This window comes from Colletotrichum phormii (genome assembly GCF_030913505.1).
Source record: "Colletotrichum phormii strain CBS 102054 chromosome Unknown BDP81scaffold_14, whole genome shotgun sequence".
In the NCBI taxonomy this organism is placed as follows: domain Eukaryota; kingdom Fungi; phylum Ascomycota; class Sordariomycetes; order Glomerellales; family Glomerellaceae; genus Colletotrichum; species Colletotrichum phormii.
Window position 1 is genome coordinate 476,984 of NW_026851456.1, and position 16,540 is coordinate 493,523.

A 16,540-nucleotide genomic window follows, 5' to 3' on the forward strand; every position below is an offset into this window, starting at 1 on the left:
GGATGCTTTTGGCATTTGGAGTTGGGATTCGAATCATTTAGTCCCCGTGCCGCTCTGGCGGTTTGATATTGGGCCATGAAACGACGAGAAGATATGGAGATCGTCTCGAAAAAGCATGAGGATGGGTTTCCTTAGGGCTCGTGAAGAAGACTGGAACAAGCGATGGCATTACAGTCCAGCAGACCGAAAAGAACATTCTGTCAACAATTTTCGCATCAAATCTACAACACTCTACGTATGATTTTGTTTGCTACGCCTTCTCAACGATCAGTCGCTTTGTGGGCAAGCAACTAGTGTCTAGACCCGAGAACTCAACCTGAGTCGTTCTCCAAACCTGTACAACAGCCACACGGCAGGAATAAAAGTAACTCCAATAAACCCCAGAATTGAATTACCCCATCCATCACCCACGGCTTCATACAACTTACCTCCGCAAAGCGGAAGCAGTCCTCCACCTAAGCTACGCAACACAGTGCTCGCAGCAACCGCGCTGGCCGCGTGCTCGGTGAATGCATCGACCAAGTAGGAGTTGATAGACATGAAGATGAGAATGGTACCGACTCCCACCAAAAGGGTGCCAGCCAGAGGCACCATGAAGTGAACGTTGTACTGCAGGGTCCAGCTGTACAGGAATAATCCGACGGGTACTAGGAGACTGCCTGGTATCAGTGGCGGGAGTCGGTACTCGGGCTTCATCTCTCCTTTGCGGGCCATGGCTTTTACAAGCTTGTCGGAAAGAGCGCCAAGAGTTACGTTTCCCACGATGTTTCCTATTCCGAATCCCAGGTAAGTCAGGCCGACGTCGCCGTGGCTTAGACCGTATCGGCTCATGAACGTCGAGGTCATGGTGGTGAAGATGATGTAGACGAAGCCGTAGTTCACTGCAGCACAGATAGAGAGTGTGAGAACGATAGGTGAGTAGACGAGAAGCCTGGTCGGTCGAACAATCGCGTTGAGAAAGGTGGCCCGCGGAGACTTTTTTGATGCCAAGATGGATGAGATCTCTGGATTTCCGTACTTCTTGCGCAGTCTTCGAGCTTTCCACTCTAGCAGAGTTGGCAAATGAGTTTCTCGGAGAAGTAACAGCGTAGGGATATAAATCGCTCCCATCTGTTAGACATCTTGTTAGTTCTGAGTTACAGCTGACCAGAATTTGATGCGTAAGGTAGAGTGCATACCGCAATTGCTAGAAACCAAAAGTTCCATCTCCACCCCGTGGCCGCTGATAAGTAACTTCCTGTTGGGCAGCGATTATCAGGTAGGGGGTCAATGGGATGTATTGATGAGTATGAAGAACGAGTGGCTATGGGAATATCCCGACTATCTATATAGTGAGTGGAAGACCCTTTATACTGGCATATCCTTGGCAAACTTAGTCATGCTTGTGTAAGACCATATTGTTTCATAGGCATAGTGTGACAATCGTTATAACGAGTGTACTGGGATGGGCCTGACACTTCCAACCAACGGCCCCATGGCAGGGCCGAGAAGTACCGGGAGGTTCCAGACAGCAAGCCCCTTGCCTCGTTCCTCCTGGACGAACAAGTCCGAGACGCTAGCTGGACCGATAGCTAACGGGCAAGAACCAACGAGGCTGGTGATGAGACGGAAGACGATTAGCATCGGCAGAGAAACCGACAATGCGCAAGCGACATTGGCTAGGATGAAGAGGAGAGAGTTGACGTGGTATAGAATGAGCCGGCCATAAAGCTCGCTTAGTGGTCCGTGAATCAAAGGTCCGAAGGCATAGCCGAGGACGAAGATGGAAACACTGAAGGATTTGAGGTCGACGTTGGTGGAGTGGAATTCTTTCATTGTCTCACTTGTGCTGGGTGCGAACATTGAAGAGCCGAAAGGACTGCGAGGAATTATTAATATCGAACAATCACCATGACTCAAGCCGTAAATACGGTAGGTCAAACTCACGAGATCAGAGTGAGTGTCGATATGAGAAGGACGTTGGCCCATTTCTTGGAGACCGACCAATTTGTCGGTTTCTCAACATCATTTTCTCCTTCCCAGTCAACGATAAATGGTATGCTCGCCCCTTCAGCACCATCTTCGTCAATCGCAAAAGTTGCTGGTGCTGTGTCTGATTTTGCCATCTTGTCAGCAGAACGTATAAGGAACGAAATGACACTACAAACGGAAGTCCTACAAACCACCAAATTGTCCAGAGAATCGTGAATATCCTCTTCACTTATACCAAACGTCGGTTAATGTCAACATACACATCGGCTCTCCAAGTGGGTCTCACAATGGCATCTTGACCGGCCGGACATAACGGCCTCAAAGGAATCCCTGCTTGCTGACACGGAACTGGCTCCACGCTGCCGAAACCAGCCCAATGATCATGTTGCTAATTGTTCCACACAACGGCTAGGGCAAATCTGCAGTTGACGCCAGCCCAAGTTGGACAGAGCAGCGCCATGCGAATGTCGTCACTTCGAGCAATGTCGCGATTGCATTACTCGCTTTGCAGTCGCGACAATTGATCCGAGTATATTGGGGCGCATTCCATCTCGTGCTGTCCTTATTGGTCGCAATTGCTGACGGCAGACGAGCCATATTTCTGGTGTCAGCTTCCACATTGCCTTGTCAGTTGCTGTTCTGCCAGCTACAAGACCAAGTGCATCTCATCTCAAGATGGGTACGCGTTCCGGGTGACACGATCCGTTTCAATTAGTATTGCTGCTTGCATTCGATCAGCTCCTAACCACTTGCTGGGAGTTGTCAAGGGTATCTCATAACGGTCATCTTCATATAAGAAACTTCGATTTCTATTCCATCGGTAGTTCTTGATCGCTTTGCTTGCGACGTCCAGTGTTGAGCATCGTTCACAACCTTCAGTTCTTCCGCATCGACGGCAAAAGTGGGACCGTCCGGGCCGACTTCGGACGGAGTCCGCCCGACCGCAAAGAAATCTTTGGCGCACGTGCCTCCGCTCCCGGATTGTGTCACTCAACAACTCAACAGTGTCGTTGACCTCCGGCATCTTGAATGACTTCTGCAAATAACCTCACATTCTGTCATTACCAATAACAGCAGTCAGAAACTCACCAAAGGCTTCACAATGTCTTCCACACCATCTCAGCCACCACCCGCTACCGGCCCCTCTGCGCAGTCGGACCCCGCCACCTTCGCTCACATCGAGAACTACATCTCAACCCGCTGCAACGCATCCCCAATCTACGCCTTCCTCTTCAACCCCGGCCTGAAGCTCACTCACGCCTCAAAAGGCCTCATCATCGCGCGCCTACCTGTTACTGCCAATCACCTGAACACATCCGGCAGCATCCACGGCAGTGTGTCGGCGACTATCGTGGACTGGGCTGGCGGCTTGGCGATCGCGGCGTGGGACCTCCGTGAAGCGACGGGTGTGAGCGTCGATATCAACATCAGCTACCTCTCAGGCGCCAAGTTGGGTGACGAGATTGAGATCGAGGGCAAGATTGAGAAGGTCGGAGGCAGCTTGGCGTTCACCCACGTCAACATCTACAAGGTGAACCCAGCCGATGGGACGAGGGGTGCTACGGTGGCGAATGGAAGGCACACCAAGTTTGTGAGAAGTCGATAGTCACTCGCGTGGAGTAAGGGAACTGCGGCCTATGCTCGGAGGTTGGGGACGTTGTCCAGGGCCCTCAGGCGGGGTTCATGATCCATCAAAACACGGCTGATTCTTGGCTGCTGCTGCTGTTGTTGTTATCAGTTTTCAGTTTCCAAGCTGGAACCACGTTGACTGGCGCAAAGAATTAGACGGAAGATGAATAGAAAGACAGATTCTTGAAGGGCAAGGTTCGTGGTAGCTGCCTAAACAAAGTAAGTATCTTAATTCGCTGTTGGGCGTGCCGCGGTTGAAGTTCACCGGTGGGCAGATCCCGGAGTTGGCTCCAGCATGTCGATGTATCGTCAGTTTAGCTAACCGTCAGGATCATAGAATGTGACATTGATACGGCCGTTATTGAGGGAGCTAGGATCATCACATGTTGAGGCCAATGACGTCTGGTTAGCCTAATGTCAATCTACTGGCTGAGGGCTCTCTCTCACTAGGATCATGTTGGATACAACTCTAAGTCTCTGGCCCCACATGATTCGGACTCTGATTCTGTTGTCGGAATTGAAGTCGACATGGGTGAGAGAAACCTGGCAACGTGGGAAGAATCGAATTGGGCGCCAGAGTTGAAAGACATCTCCTCATTCGGATCTCAGTACAGGTATGAGAGGTGTTATATCCAGGTGATTCAAATGGCTGTTGGACAGAAGTTGGGTCCGGAGTTCGAGTGATTTTAAGCGAGCCAGGCAGCAAAATAAAGAGACCCGTTACATCGTTGCTATCGTGGTGTGTGCATGGCAATAAAGAATTGATCTGGCCAGACATGCGCTAGTGCTTACGTCGGAGGTAACCCTGGCAAGTCCCTACCGGTGAACCGAAAATGTTAACATCACCCGCTTCAGGATTGTCATCCCAGCTGACATTTCGCTTTTCACTCGACATCATTCTGTCATTTCGAAACTACCAATGGTCCATATAATGAAAGTGTTTTGCACCACCTGTCCTCCATTCGATTAGACTGGAACGGCAGAAGATTCAGCTGCGGGCTTTCAATACACGTTACCATGAGAGATCTCAGCCCCATGATCACCAAGTTCGCCCTCGAATCAAAACCACAACAGGTCCGAGCCAGCAAGCCAAAGGTTCGCAGTGGCTGCGTAACCTGCAAGTAAGCCTCATATAGAGGGTTAACCTCACACAATATCAGTGGTGATACTGATCATTTCTAGGCTTCGCCGCGTCAAATGTGACGAGGGCAGACCAGCATGCGCACCTTGCTTGAAGTATCAAGGCCATTGTGGAGGATATAAAGCAAGCAAAGCTCAGTCCTCCAAGCTTCCACCTAAACATCGGCTGTTGTATCCCAAGCCCAAACAAGGACAGAACCAAGCCCTCGATGTCGTACTCATGGAGCCAAACTACTCGGCTCTCGTCTTCTCGAGCCAGCTGGAGAAGGACCACTTTGACTACTGGCTATCCTTCACCAACACCGCCATCCTGTTCCGATCCGATCTACTCACTCAAATTATCCCACAACTCTCATGGAATGATCCGGCCATCAAACACGCAGCTTTGGCCGTAGGCGCCGCGGCCGTGGGGGCTACTATACGAGAACAACGTCTCCTCGGGCGAGGGAGGTTCAACTCGGATGCTCTATTCCACTACACGAAGTCGATGAATATCCTCTACTCAACACCGATGTCCCTCGAACGCACATTACTAGCATGTCTCTTGTTCATCATCTTCGAATGTTTCCGAGGCAACAAGGCAGCTGGACTGAACCACATCAACCATGGGTCCCGAATCCTTGACCAATGCCCACAAATTCAAGGCGCGCAACCGAGCCCTCTGCTGGAAGAAGTGATAACTAGTTTCCAGCATCTGAGTCTTCAATCCTGGACCCCCGGCGGAGATCATCCCAAGGAGACGAAGAGCCGAGTACCGTGGTGTTGCCGCGGACGCAAGGCGCAATACGCTGTCGACGAGATGCCCACGACGTTTGAGACGCTAGAAGCGGCCCGCCGTTGGTGGAATGTCGTCCGCCACCATGTCGAGCACCATGCACCGCTTTACACTGGGTTCGTAGTCGAGGGATCGACGGCGCCTTTACCAGAGAAACCGCCGCACGAATACAGCTCGCCTAGCTCTCAGGCACGTGTCCGGAGCTTTGTACGCTTCACTGACGCCTGGTATCTTGCTTTTCAGCCACTCGCCGTCGAAGCAGAGGATGATAAAATATGGAACCCCCGGGGCTATTACCAGGCTCTGAGCCTCAGAATACATTACTTGTACCTCTGGAGCGTGATACGCTGTGCCGGGTGGACTGATCTGGAGGAAACCAAGCGCATCACTCTGGCGTTCATGGATATTATATCGATGAGCAGGCAGATCCTCGAGGCGCACGATGCTGACCAACGTAGTTGCAAAGAGGCAGCAGAGGTCTTTACGATCGAGTACGGCCCGACCTGGCCTCTGGGTACTGTGTTTCTCATGTGCACATTGCCTGAGGTGAGACATGCCATTGTCCAGCTCTTCAAGGACTTTCCTCGGCGTGACGGACTCTGGGATACGAGTGCGTTCCTGGTCATTATGGAGTGGGTGAATACGATGGCGGACAAAGGTCGCATCACGAATGACCAACGGCATGTTGTCGACTGTAAGGTTGTCTTTGGCGAGGCATCGGTGACCCTCGAGAAGCAGCTTTGGGACCCTGTGGAGTTGAATTGGGAAAGCCGCAGTGTATGCTTTAGCTACTAAGTACCTATTGTTACCGAACAGTTGTTGACATTTGGGTGTCAGCTTAGCGTAACTACACGCCAACAGGGAGGGGGGCCGTTGCACCTCATGGGGAATGTAAATGCTTACTACTTTACTACGATAGGGTACTAGTATGTGCCAATATTAGTAGCCATCTTCAACAGCGTCTTATTTTGACGTTGTCCATTGCTCACGCAGTGTGTCTGATGCCCAGGTGGGCTGCCGGTCGGTGTTGATCTGCTAAAACTCGCTTGGCTTCCGCGGGATCCACGGACATGCGAAACCAACACAACTGTGTCAGTTTTCCAACTGCATACCAACGTTGACTCAATCGAGAAAGCATCCCGTGGTAAGGCAAACCCTGTATCCTGAACGATGGACCATATTTGTTTCTTCTATCAGCATCATCCCGATACATTAGGTGTAATCCAGTCACGAAAGCTCAGGATAGAAGAAACAAGACAGCAACGCCGCGTAGTTGTAGCAGCCGCATTGGGCCTGATACTTCCTCTCCATTGTTTGATAAGGTAAGGGATGCAGCAAGGAGTTTCTATCCAACAGAAGAATTGCCCGAACATTATTATCGTGAACAAAGACCATGGTACTGTACATACCTAAGGTACAGATGGGCACATTGGCTGTTTGATGCATCGACGTTTTCGGGGTTCTATCGGACAGGAAGGATTTAGCGGTAGTTTAGCCCAGAAGAGCCAGCGATCACCCAGATTCCCCAGTTCCCTGCGCTGATTGACACCGAAACCGAGAAGCTGAACAACGGGCCCATCGCCCTATCCATCCCTTGTCTATAAGACAACAAGTATCAACAGTAGGTCAAACTCACTGTCGCGGATGTCAGGCGTCTCAACATCGTTTGAGAAAGTAAGCGCTGCAACTCCACGAGAACTGGAGAAAGGAAAGAAATTAAGAATTAAGCTTAGAATGCATATGTTATAGTGCACGAGAGTCATATTGCCTTGACGTGGCTGCGTATAAAGGCAACTTATTTCCGATTATTCAACATTGATCTTCAACAAACAACTTCCAATCATCGCATTCCGTCTTTTCTCTTCTACAGCTGCCAGGTGCACTTCAACTACCTTATTATAATCAACATATACCTTTGATCCTTGGACAATTCACAACTACTACCGCCACCATGCAGATCTCCGCTATCTTCCTGACCGTCGCTGCCTTCGCCGTTGACAATGCTTTCGCAGGTAAGCACTTCCTTGTCGACTCTGAATTGCCTACACAGCGCACGAATTACTTCATGTTATTACCGTCCGTTGACCATATGAAAATGATAGCTACGGTGCCGCGAAACTTCATCGACGGAAAGGGCAATGCCCTGTTTGGAAACGTGGGAACGGCTTGCTCCGTTGGCTCACAAGATGGCGAATGCGATCGATTCGGTCGCTGCGTCCAGGAGATTCCTCCCAACGAGGTGTCTGCTCTCAACCAGGGAAAGACCGTAGCTACGTGTACTGCAGGTGGACAGACCGGCACGCCCTGAAGGGAGTTTCGACGACAAATGCCCCATGATCAAAGCTTTAGAGGATACTTGAAGCTTAAGCAACCCAATCCAATCTCAGACAATTTGTCGCAAAAACGACGCCGTTAATTACGGGCAGCAATTAACGCCATAAATACCCTACGACACAATTCAATTGTGGTGCTCCAACAAAAGCATACATGTACCGGTGCAACCACAAAAGAGCCTCTCGGTGGCTGCACGGCTATCAAATAAGCCAAGTTTTGCCATTCATACGTGCCTACTATTGGAGCCTGAGTACTGAAATTTTGAGAATAAGCAGTGCATATTTCATGAGACTATGAAAATTGTGGACCGTACAGGCAGTAAGGCTGGCAGGTTGCAGGTGTATGGCGTTGGCGGTGGCAGTGCCTAGGAGGGAATGACAAGGGGAGTAGCTTCGTCACGTCTTCTCTAGGTGCATCCCAAAGGAAGAACAAATTGTTCTACCCGGCATATCGACCTGAACCATTCGTACTAGAACCAATCAAAAACCAACTTGGACGCCCACCTCACCTGCCTATCAGTCGGTTGGTTGCCGCCGCTGACTGTGTTTTGGCCTGTGACTAGTTGCATGTATAAAGTCTCGCAGTCTCCGTTGAAATATCTGCCGCTGACAGATTTCCTCCTCTTCATTGCCTTATCATTTATTAGCCATTAAGGTACTACTACTTGTGGTTGTCAGACACAAGGCAATATCATCCTGGAAGATGTTATGCTCGGCTTGCCAAGAGTTCATAGACTCTATACTGACAAAGGCAGAGATGCAGCCGTTAGCTCATCACGAAACCTGCCGAAGTCTCGAGTGTGCCGTCAAAGCTGGTTGTTATGCGTGTAATCGGCTCTGGGCAATTTTGCCTTCTGACGCAAGAGACTGGATCCGTACTGAAGCTTCCACATCTTCGATTCTTCCTCACAGTGCAATCCTTACAGCTGGCAGTACCGCGGAAACGGATGACCAAAAATGGATTCTTGGTCCAATGACAATCACACACGCTTTACGGCCTTACCAGATACGCGGACACGAGGGAGAAGAGTTATTTCAAATCGTTGTCAATCCACGAGCCTTTCCATTTTGGATTTCTCCCAGATTGCGGCCGGATGACCACATCGTACACTTAAGACCCATTCCGTGCACTGGTACTTGGGAAACCTTATAAAGCTATTTCATTGACAAAAGAACCGCCATGTGTATCTCATCAGTCTTTACTGAAATGAACATCACAGTCTCATTGTAGTAGCTAAAGAGGGGGTTGACTGATCACTTTCTAGGCTCCTATCAACCCTACTCACACAAGACATATTCCACAAGCACGTCATCACAGCAGACTTTGGCTCAGGCGGAGTCGTGGTTCCAGAATTGCAAGCATAATCATGAGAAGTGCAAAGAAGTTGCCACAGATCCGAGATGGTATCCGACACGCCTCATTGAAATCGGTCCATTGAATGCATCGAAATTCGTCTGCCGCATAATCAATACCGACGATGAAGCTCCTGATGGCCCCTACATGACTTTGAGTCATTGTTGGGGAAGCACAAATAGTCTCATTCTGACCAAGAGCAACGCCGCCCAGCTTCTTGAGGGCATTTCTTCAGAGAATCTACCACGTCTTTACCGAGATGCAGCTTATGTTGTTCGGAAACTCGGTGTACGATACCTCCGGATCGATGCTCTTTGTATCATCCAAGCGGGAGATAACTTGGCCGACTGGCAACACGAATCGGTCCTCATGGATAAGGTGTACTCACACGCATTCTGCAACCTGTCCGCTCTGTCTGCACTGGACAGTACACATTCCCTATTTTAATGATCGTGATACCGATGCCTGCCGACTACCACTTATTCACCAAGCTATAAGAGGCCAGGCAACCCCAGCCTCTTTGGTCGATGGACTTTTCTGGGCGGAAGAGGTTAGGCGAGGACATGTCAACACGAGGGCATGGGTACTTCAAGAACTCCTTCTTTCTCGACGAGTTTTGTTTTTCGGCGAGCGCCAGGTGTTTTGGGATTGCCGGTCCGGTCGTGCGGCCGAGATATGGTTATTAAATACTCCCGTCGAGGATTCCTACGAAGGTCCCCGCATCGAGGATCTCCAGCTTGACCACGGCAGAACCCGCGGAGAGGCGGAAGACACACGAAAAGCATACGACTGCTGGTCCAATATCGTCTCCACGTATACTCGCTGCAATATCACGTTTCCTAGCGACAGAATGATTGCTCTCTCTGCAGTGGCAAAGGAGATGAAGGAGGTGCTCGGAGATGACTACATCGCCGGCATGTGGCGTCGCTATTTGGAGTCAGAACTCCTTTGGAGAGTGCTTACTGTGCCTGACTCTCCTAGCTCGCTGCCTAAGACCTATAGGGCTCCGAGTTGGTCTTGGGCCGCCGCAGACGGTGCGGTCATAGCAGGCTGGCCCTATACACGCAATAGTCCGCTCATCGAGGTTGAGGATTTCCATATCGAATACGTCACTGGCGACAAAACCGGCCTAATCTCCGGCGGATGGCTACGTCTATGGGGTAAATTGAAGCCAATGAAACTTTTCCGTTACGAAGGGCCGCGCAGCAGGGACAATGACCATGATGGCCAAGTCTGGAACATAGTCGTCAACGGGCTGAACACCAAAGAGGGGCAGGTCCAAAATGTCGTTGAGCTGGATATGTTCCATAACAACTTCGACGAACAGAACAATAAGTCTTTTCTATACTGCATGCCAGCTAAGTGGCATGAGGTCGGAGTGATTGACTCTGAAACTCGCGAGGTAAGTGGCAAGATGAGTATGTACGAACTTTCGTTGTTATTATTCGAGTTACAAGATAGCGAAGGACAACTCTTTAGACGCCTTGGAATTGCTCGCATTTCAGTTGGATCGACAAAGGAAGACTTTGTGATTCAGCAAGAAGGAGAGAGCGGATATCCTTGTGAAGACTATCGAGAAGGAGAACACTTGATACGTGTAATCTGACATGTGCTGTGGGCTTTTCTTCGTTTACTTTCTACAGATATATTCAGAATCTATTACTCTTTCAGGTTTTCTCGCGAACTTTATGAGTACTCCAACTCACCCCTTGTACATTTATGGCTTCTTTATTCTTTCATTCCTCTTTTATTCACGTGATACTCGTCAACACTCTAGCCTAGCTTGCAAACCATGTCTTTTTGTTGGAATATTGGCAGAAAAGGTGGATTTGGAAGGTGGTCTGGGCTGTGCAAACGGCTCTTCTACCTACTTACACCCAACGGAGGGATCATAGGCTACGCCCACCAGCCTCCTCCTTCTGCATATACATACGCAGTTCAATACCAGATTATTAAGCTTTGCACCGGCCGAAAGGTCTTGATATGTGTACCAACGCTTTTCGCGAGCCATCACTAAGTATGGTAGATCACATACTGAAATTTAACATTTATAATAACAAACTGCTTATGGCCTTGACTAGCATAGCAAGAAACAAAGGGTGATCTGTCATCAACAAAACCTTTGGTGCGACTCCTTCGGTGCGAACCCATCACCAAAGCGAGGACTTATGAAGATACTGAGCTATCATCTTCGCTCTCCAAGCCAACGGTTCTCGTTCAAGCTTCCGCAATACGACGCAGTCAACTTGTTCTCTCTCATACTAGGTACCACGAGAAAGGCTCTGCTGAACTAGCATCCTTGACGTCCTTCTTGCCATCCTAATACATGGTACACCGGAGCAGTGAGCTGGCGGGAAGCAGCGTACACCCTAGCTCCATGGTCAGCACACTCGACATCTCGCCGATCTGAGTGGCGTGAGACATGTGTCAGAGAGCACATGGAAATCGGGATCCTGACGGGTCAGATTCCTTCCAAGCCACCAGGAACCGCGCATTAGCTCTGCGATGGGTGCGTGGATAGAATCAGGCTGTAAAGCAGCTAAGAGCCACAAGTTTATTTCTCAATGCTCCTTCTCTACGAATGAAATACCATGTCCCAAGATTACTTATCGCTCATTTACCTTCCCTATGTGTACTGGCGTAGCCCCATGGGCTCTCATGGGCTCAAGAATAAGGACCCCCTAGCCGCGTAGAGCTGGGGACAAGGCAATTACATAAAGGCGCTATTTGGGGGGGCTTCCTCGCAAACCAATGCAATGTTTCAGACAAAGGGAAGGTTAAAGTCAATCAACCGATAGACTTCCCGCAACACCATCACAATCTAAAAGTCTGTTTAGACCCTTCTGAGGACACGATCTCTCACTGCCTCACAAAAAAAGAAAATTCAAGTCACCCAAATGCTGACGCCAGGTAGTACTTGATCAATTCGATCCAGACGGGACTCGAACCCGCAATCTTCTGATAAAATTCCGAAAATCCAGAGGATTTCTCTTGATGAAATCAATCGAAGTCAGACGCCCTACCAATTGAGCCACCGGACCGAAGCGAACTGAGATAATTGCTTACTCATCGATGAAAGTGGAACAATACACGATAGTCTCATAAGGTACCTACGGGTAGAGTGAGATGGCAAGTTGTGGGGGTCGTGTTCTAAAGGTGGGTGTTGTGAAGACGGCGTGGTGGGGCTGCCTCATATGACTTACACGAGGTTGAGACCATCTGTCACGAGTTATGGCACGCAGCAATGGGCATATGAAGTGGGTTAAAGTGGCTTGAAGTAACCCATCTAGAATGAGCACATGAGAGCAGTCTATATACTAAGAGAGTGTGATATCCACGTGAGAAAGCACGTGGCAAGATGCTTGACAAGTGCTGATACCATTCCTGTTTCGTGACACCATCGATCCGGATGAGAGAGATCTGGTGAGAGGCGGGGGGTATTTGGGATCGAGAAACAACACGAACACTTCAAAAGATTCATATCAAGTACTAGTAATTTGATTAGACATTGGTATCTCCGTGCAATGACTTGCGCCGATGGGGTGTTCCTGGTATATCCACCCATGATTGTATGTACGTATAGCCGGAGAGAACAAGCAGTGTAATCCAACGAAACCTTCCCAAGAAACCCGCAGTGCGATACTCCATGCTATTTTCATCTCCTTCTCGCTCTCCTCCCGAACTTTCACCACCAGCCACCGAGACTCTAGGCCTTGTACCAGTTTTCGGGAGCGTCGCCAAGGCACTCGCCGACGGTGACGGCGCGGTAACCCTTGGACTTAAGGTTGTCAATCATCTTCTGGACGAGAGAGACAACAGTTTGCTCATGGACGTCGTGCGAGAGGACAATGTAGCTGTTGCCCGCGGCGTCGGCGCTGAGCTCGTTGTTGAACTTCTCAGCCGAGATGTGCGTGGTGTCGGGGGTATCGTTCTCGTAGTCCTTGGTATCGAGGCTGGTGTCGATGACGTGGTAGCCCAGGCCGGCCATATCGCTCAGGCACGCGGCGTCGCAGGACAGGAACGGCGCGCGCATGTACTTGGGTGCGAAGCCGGCGATGCGGCGGGTGGCGTCCTCGAGCTGGGTCATCTGGGAGATGCGGTCCGCCGAGGAGAGGGTGCTCAGGTCCGGGTGGGAGTAGGTGTGGGAGCCGACGAGGTGGCCCTCGGCCTTCATACGGCGGATGTTGTCCGGGCCCGGGGCCGTCTCGATGTTGCCCCAGTTGTTGCCGTTGACGAAGAATGTGGCCTTGACGTTGTTGGAGGCGAGAGTGTCGAGGAGCTGGGAGGTGTAGGTGAAGGGGCCGTCGTCAAAGGTGAGGGCGACGACACCGTTCTGTGTGCACTTTGAGATAACCTGGCCGACTGCGGGACCTTGACGGCGGACGAGAGGGCTGTAAGAGTGATGTTAGTTTCATGTCTGTGTCCGAGGCCAAGAAGGGCGAGCGGGAACGTACCTTGCGTTGGCGAGGGTAGCCAGTGCAGCGGCGCCAAGGACAGTTGAGAAATGCATGGTAACGGTTGGTTGAGGGAAGTTGAAGTGACAGGGAAATGTGAAGGTCAGTGAGACTGTGTGACTCGGACGTGAGTAGATATGAAGCTACAAGATGCTTGATTAATCTTGGCCGGGGAAGCTGGATGCAGGATGAAGCAGAGTTGAGAGGTCGGGCAGAAGGGGAGGGGGAAGACGACTTATATGACCCAAACTTGGGACGCAACGGAGATAGGTCTGAACAGGGAAACATGGAACAGTTGACGGTCAGAGTCGAAGATGGGCCCAAGCCAAGAGTTCACGTATGGGTCGACCCATCCCCGTACCTAGAATAGAGTCTAATGAGAAATCCCGCTAGAAGGTAGAGAACCCGCACCGCACAGCCTGGCGGCGGGGTGGTGGACGGACTGGATAGCTCAACCTGCCTCATCGTGGGAGTGGGTTTGGGAAAACGGGACGACTGCGGATCAAAGACGGTGCCCCATCCATCCCGCCTTTCGCATCGCGCAGCAGCAGCAGGACTTGCTTGCCCCTCGTCCTTCGCGTGTCCTCTTTCTTACGACGGACTGGCCGCTCAGCCCTAGGCCCGCCATAGAGCCTTGGCGGGCACGAGGAATAGCACCCGATGAGGCTCCGATACGAACCACGGTACTTTGGTCACGATGATGGGCAGGGTAAGTTAATAGCAACGACGGGAGAGATGATGTGCCGTGGGGGGGAGAGGATCCGCGGCGCGTTTTGACGTCAAGAGGCTTAGAGGCATGTAAGCTGACTGGACGGAGGGATCACCCTCCTCGCATGAGGGCGAGAAAATGGCCTGTAGGCAGACGCAGAACAGGGTATTTTGCAAAAGAAGAGGCGACCAACAAGAAAAAGGAAAATCGTAACGCATGTAGGTAGGTACTTCGGGATGTGGATGGAAGGGAACAGCTCGAGCGCTGTCTCGAGACGTCTGTCATTCTGTCATCCTCGACCAGGTTTCCTCGCTCGAGAAATGTACCAGTTGCTCTCGCCCGAACGACGGCACAACCAGACGCCATGTAGCAGGGGAGAAGGTGGTAAAAGCAGGCAGGTTGGGCAGTACATCGGAGATGGCTGGGATGTGGTGTGAACGGTACCAGTCAAAACGGTGAGTTTTGGTGCGAACCAGTGAGGTACCTAAAGTATCACCCACGAAGAAGCAAGTTGCGAAGGGTTCAGCCAAACGTAAACGGGGTGGAGTCAGCCACAAGCGCCGCTCGATACTGTCTCGGGATGGGCCTTTGAGGTTTGTTTTGCCTTGGTTGCGAAGCTATTGGGGCGCCGTTGCGGGACAAGGGCCGCGCCGGTGGTTTTTTTTTCTGAGGCTGGTAAGTTTTCCCCCATCCAGAAGAAGAAGACGACGCCCAAATGGACAGAAACGTGGTGCGCGTCCTCGATGAGAAAAGAATTGTTTCTGATACTGTAACGAGGGGTTCCTCTCGAAGAGACCCCCTTTCGTCGCTGCACGGGAACCAGGTCCTTGTCGCAGAAGGCGTGTGCTTTCTGCAGATGGAAAGTAAACAGCCCGAGATTCGTGAGAAAGGCGACTCGACTTGACTGAAGGCAGCAGCAACAACACAGACAGTTGCATTGTGGCGCGGTACTGCTGATGCTGAGGTGATCCGGCACTAGAAATGAAGGAGAAATGCCGAACAAGGCTCTCACCCTCTCTCTCTATCCAGACTACTAGTCTCTGGGGCTCAATTGCCCCTAGGGCGTCAAGCGTCTCCAGGATTTCCAGGAATACCACCACGGGCTGCGGATTCGCGGAAGCGTGGAGGCTGGGGGTGAGAATTTGGGGAAAGACGAGGATCCCAGGGTTGAAAAAAAGTATATTTAAGTAAGTATTAGACAGTACTAATACTAATTAGTCTAGTATTAGTATACCCTAATACTAAACTAGGTTAGTATTAGTATACTAAGAATACTAAGCTTAATTAAGTATACTCATAGTATACTAAAAGTATTAAATATTATGTAATCATATATAAAAGATTAAAAATAAGAAAAAAATAAGAAAAAAGAAATCTAAATTTTTTAAAAGTATTATGTAAGAACTTATTTTTATAATATTTTATATATAATTAACTACGTTAACTAAGTTATATAAGGATACTAATTAGTATATTAATAATTAGTTAGTTACTTAAATATATTAGAACTTTTCTCTTGAATATTAATACTTACTAATACTAGGTCTAGTATCGATTTTATTGTACTAATACTATACTTACTTTAGTATACTTATACTAGACTAAATACTAGTAACTAGTATTTTTTTTCAACCCTGGAGGATCCAGATGCCTGCCAACCTCTCCACTCTCGCGGATAACCATAGATCGTCCCGCCGATTATCTTGACGTCGCTTCCCAGTAGGGCGGGCTCTGCGCTAAGGATTAAGTTACATCGTGCTAGTGCGAATTGTTGTCCGTCTGCCTGGGGCGGAATACGGTAAGGGAAGCGCTTAGCAGTAGCAGCAGCAGCTCACGGCTTTTGTCTCGCACACACACGCGCGGGAGGAGGAGGAACTTGGAAGAGGAGGGACGGAAGTGGACGAAAGAGAAGAGGACGACCCCTGGCTGGTGTGGTAAGACGACAACGGAAGCTGAGCTGCTGAGTCGCTGAGCAAAAGGATGAACCTGTTCGCACGCTCTCACTCTGTCTTCCATCTGTCGACTTCGAACTCAGGCCAGGATGCCCAATGCACCAGGGACGTGTGCCAAGGCCCAACCGCTGACTGCAACTGGCTCGCAGTTGGGCTCTCTGGAGTCTCTATGGATGACGATCGTCCAAAGCTCTCTGGGAAGCCCTCTCGGCCGGGCGTGGAA

The 16,540-nt window shown here is 50.2% G+C and overlaps 7 protein-coding genes and 1 non-coding gene across 8 annotated transcripts; 5 read left to right on the forward strand and 3 right to left on the reverse strand.

Moving 5' to 3' along the window:
• Positions 1-297: 297 nt before the first annotated feature.
• BDP81DRAFT_324218 (major facilitator superfamily domain-containing protein) lies at positions 298-2,105 on the reverse strand (the record flags this gene model as incomplete). Its single annotated transcript, XM_060584864.1, has 4 exons — positions 298-1,110; positions 1,179-1,237; positions 1,458-1,858; positions 1,927-2,105. 4 exons carry the CDS (start codon positions 2,103-2,105, stop codon positions 298-300), a joined length of 1,452 nt encoding a protein of 483 aa, XP_060443306.1.
• A 642-nt stretch (positions 2,106-2,747) lies between these two features.
• On the forward strand, positions 2,748-3,960 carry BDP81DRAFT_431812 (thioesterase superfamily protein). Its single transcript, XM_060590713.1, has one exon. It carries the CDS (start codon positions 3,074-3,076, stop codon positions 3,575-3,577), a length of 504 nt encoding a protein of 167 aa, XP_060443307.1. The 5' UTR covers positions 2,748-3,073; the 3' UTR covers positions 3,578-3,960.
• A 675-nt stretch (positions 3,961-4,635) lies between these two features.
• BDP81DRAFT_323503 (C6 zinc finger protein) lies at positions 4,636-6,310 on the forward strand (the record flags this gene model as incomplete). The annotated part of the gene is made up of 2 exons (XM_060584802.1): positions 4,636-4,721; positions 4,783-6,310. 2 exons carry the CDS (start codon positions 4,636-4,638, stop codon positions 6,308-6,310), a joined length of 1,614 nt encoding a protein of 537 aa, XP_060443308.1.
• A 1,092-nt stretch (positions 6,311-7,402) lies between these two features.
• On the forward strand, positions 7,403-7,823 carry BDP81DRAFT_407876 (uncharacterized protein; the record flags this gene model as incomplete). Its single annotated transcript, XM_060589032.1, has 2 exons — positions 7,403-7,527; positions 7,618-7,823. The coding sequence occupies exons 1-2, from the start codon at positions 7,467-7,469 to the stop codon at positions 7,821-7,823; spliced, it is 267 nt and encodes an 88-aa protein (XP_060443309.1). The 5' UTR covers positions 7,403-7,466.
• Positions 7,824-8,506: 683 nt separating this feature from the next.
• Positions 8,507-9,068, forward strand: BDP81DRAFT_51613 (uncharacterized protein). Its single transcript, XM_060595867.1, has one exon. The coding sequence runs from the start codon at positions 8,552-8,554 to the stop codon at positions 8,999-9,001; it is 450 nt and encodes a 149-aa protein (XP_060443310.1). The 5' UTR covers positions 8,507-8,551; the 3' UTR covers positions 9,002-9,068.
• Positions 9,069-9,138: 70 nt separating this feature from the next.
• On the forward strand, positions 9,139-10,768 carry BDP81DRAFT_492821 (uncharacterized protein; the record flags this gene model as incomplete). The annotated part of the gene is made up of 1 exon (XM_060595339.1): positions 9,139-10,768. A coding segment is annotated over exon 1 (1,307 nt), but the record flags the coding sequence as incomplete, so codon positions are not given.
• A 1,361-nt stretch (positions 10,769-12,129) lies between these two features.
• Positions 12,130-12,243, reverse strand: BDP81DRAFT_t221. Its single transcript has one exon. It is a non-coding gene; the product is annotated as a tRNA-Arg (tRNA).
• Positions 12,244-12,625: 382 nt separating this feature from the next.
• BDP81DRAFT_482471 (polysaccharide deacetylase) lies at positions 12,626-13,938 on the reverse strand. The gene is made up of 2 exons (XM_060595009.1): positions 13,657-13,938; positions 12,626-13,593 (listed from the first exon to the last, which is right to left on the reverse strand). Exons 1-2 carry the CDS (start codon positions 13,710-13,712, stop codon positions 12,909-12,911), a joined length of 741 nt encoding a protein of 246 aa, XP_060443312.1. The 5' UTR covers positions 13,713-13,938; the 3' UTR covers positions 12,626-12,908.
• Between the last annotated feature and the right edge of the window lie 2,602 nt (positions 13,939-16,540).